The 1,207-nt window shown below is 46.0% G+C and overlaps 1 protein-coding gene across 1 annotated transcript; it reads right to left on the reverse strand.

Annotated features, from left to right (window-relative positions):
- Window positions 1-346: 346 nt before the first annotated feature.
- On the reverse strand, window positions 347-1,207 carry LOC118635504 (melanoma-associated antigen B3-like). Its single transcript, XM_036270160.1, has one exon. It carries the CDS (start codon window positions 1,205-1,207, stop codon window positions 347-349), a length of 861 nt encoding a protein of 286 aa, XP_036126053.1.

Raw genomic sequence — 1,207 nt, forward strand, 5'->3', positions numbered from 1 at the left:
CTGCCTTATTTCTTTCCATTTGCAAGGAAATGCATATTCCAACGCCATGTTATCTTGCACCAGATGACTAAATAAGATAAGTTTCTCCAATTTGTTTTACAAAACAGCAAAGCTATTATTCTTAAACCTGGTAAACAACAAGAGTGACCAATATAATCAACTTAGATGATAATGCTCGATAAACCTTTATTTAGAAGTAACACCATTGAAAAACAGGAACAAATGAAAACACCGATGAATCTCCAAATTGCCCACAGAGAACAGGAACACTAAAGTACCACACACTGTGTTCCCTCAGTCACACCCAGCTCTCCATTACTTGGAACACTGACTGCTCTCTCTCTCTTCAACCACAACATGAAGAATCTGCTTCTATTTCACCAGGTGTGGGAGGAGCTGTGAGACATGACCTGGAATCATTCACTGCCATGGCGTTGGCGTCAGCCTTTAGTGGAATTGTGGCTTGGGCTCTTTCTTGCTCATCTTGCACAGCCTCTAAGTACCAGGGTGGGAAGGCGCTGGGGATGGTTCGATTAATCGTGGCCAAAAACTGCAGGACTTTGAGTTTGCTCGTCTCCGCATAGGCTCTTGGGCCCCACAGGAACTCGTAGCATGGAGGATTGCTGCTGGGCACCTGGCGGTACTCCAGGTACTTCAGCTTCACGAAATCTTGGGTAATGAGCTTCCTGGGCTCGCCAAATAAGAAGTGCCTCTTTCCAGCATATACTCTCATTTTATTTAGGAATTCCCAAATGTTCTGCTCAGTGGCACAGTTGCCTTTCAGGAAGATGACACCCAGGATATTCATCAGGAGACCGGTCTTGGGAAATCCCCTGCCACGGCTCACCCTCCCATTGTTGGGGAGATCCATTTTGCTGACAATGTCATAGGCATGCTTCGTAGCATCAACCACCTTTAAGTCAACACCAAATACCACCTCCATGCTGAAAGATGCTCTTCTGAGGATCTCAAGGAAGCGATTTTTGTACTTTTCAGGGACAATCTTGAGCATATCTGCTTCCCTAATAGGCTTTCTCATTTCGTACATCTGCATCAGGAACTGCACCAACATACCGGTCATCTTGGTTAGAGAGTCTCTTGGAGGCTGCACAGTGAGAGGCAGGGTCTTGGAGGAACTTTGCTTGTTCTCCATTGTGCTGTGGTGTTTCTCATGGATGCGGAGCTTATTTTTTCGGCGCCGAGGCAT

The sequence above is a fragment of the Molossus molossus genome, unplaced genomic scaffold (genome assembly GCF_014108415.1).
Source record: "Molossus molossus isolate mMolMol1 unplaced genomic scaffold, mMolMol1.p scaffold_m16_p_2, whole genome shotgun sequence".
Lineage (NCBI taxonomy): Eukaryota > Metazoa > Chordata > Mammalia > Chiroptera > Molossidae > Molossus > Molossus molossus.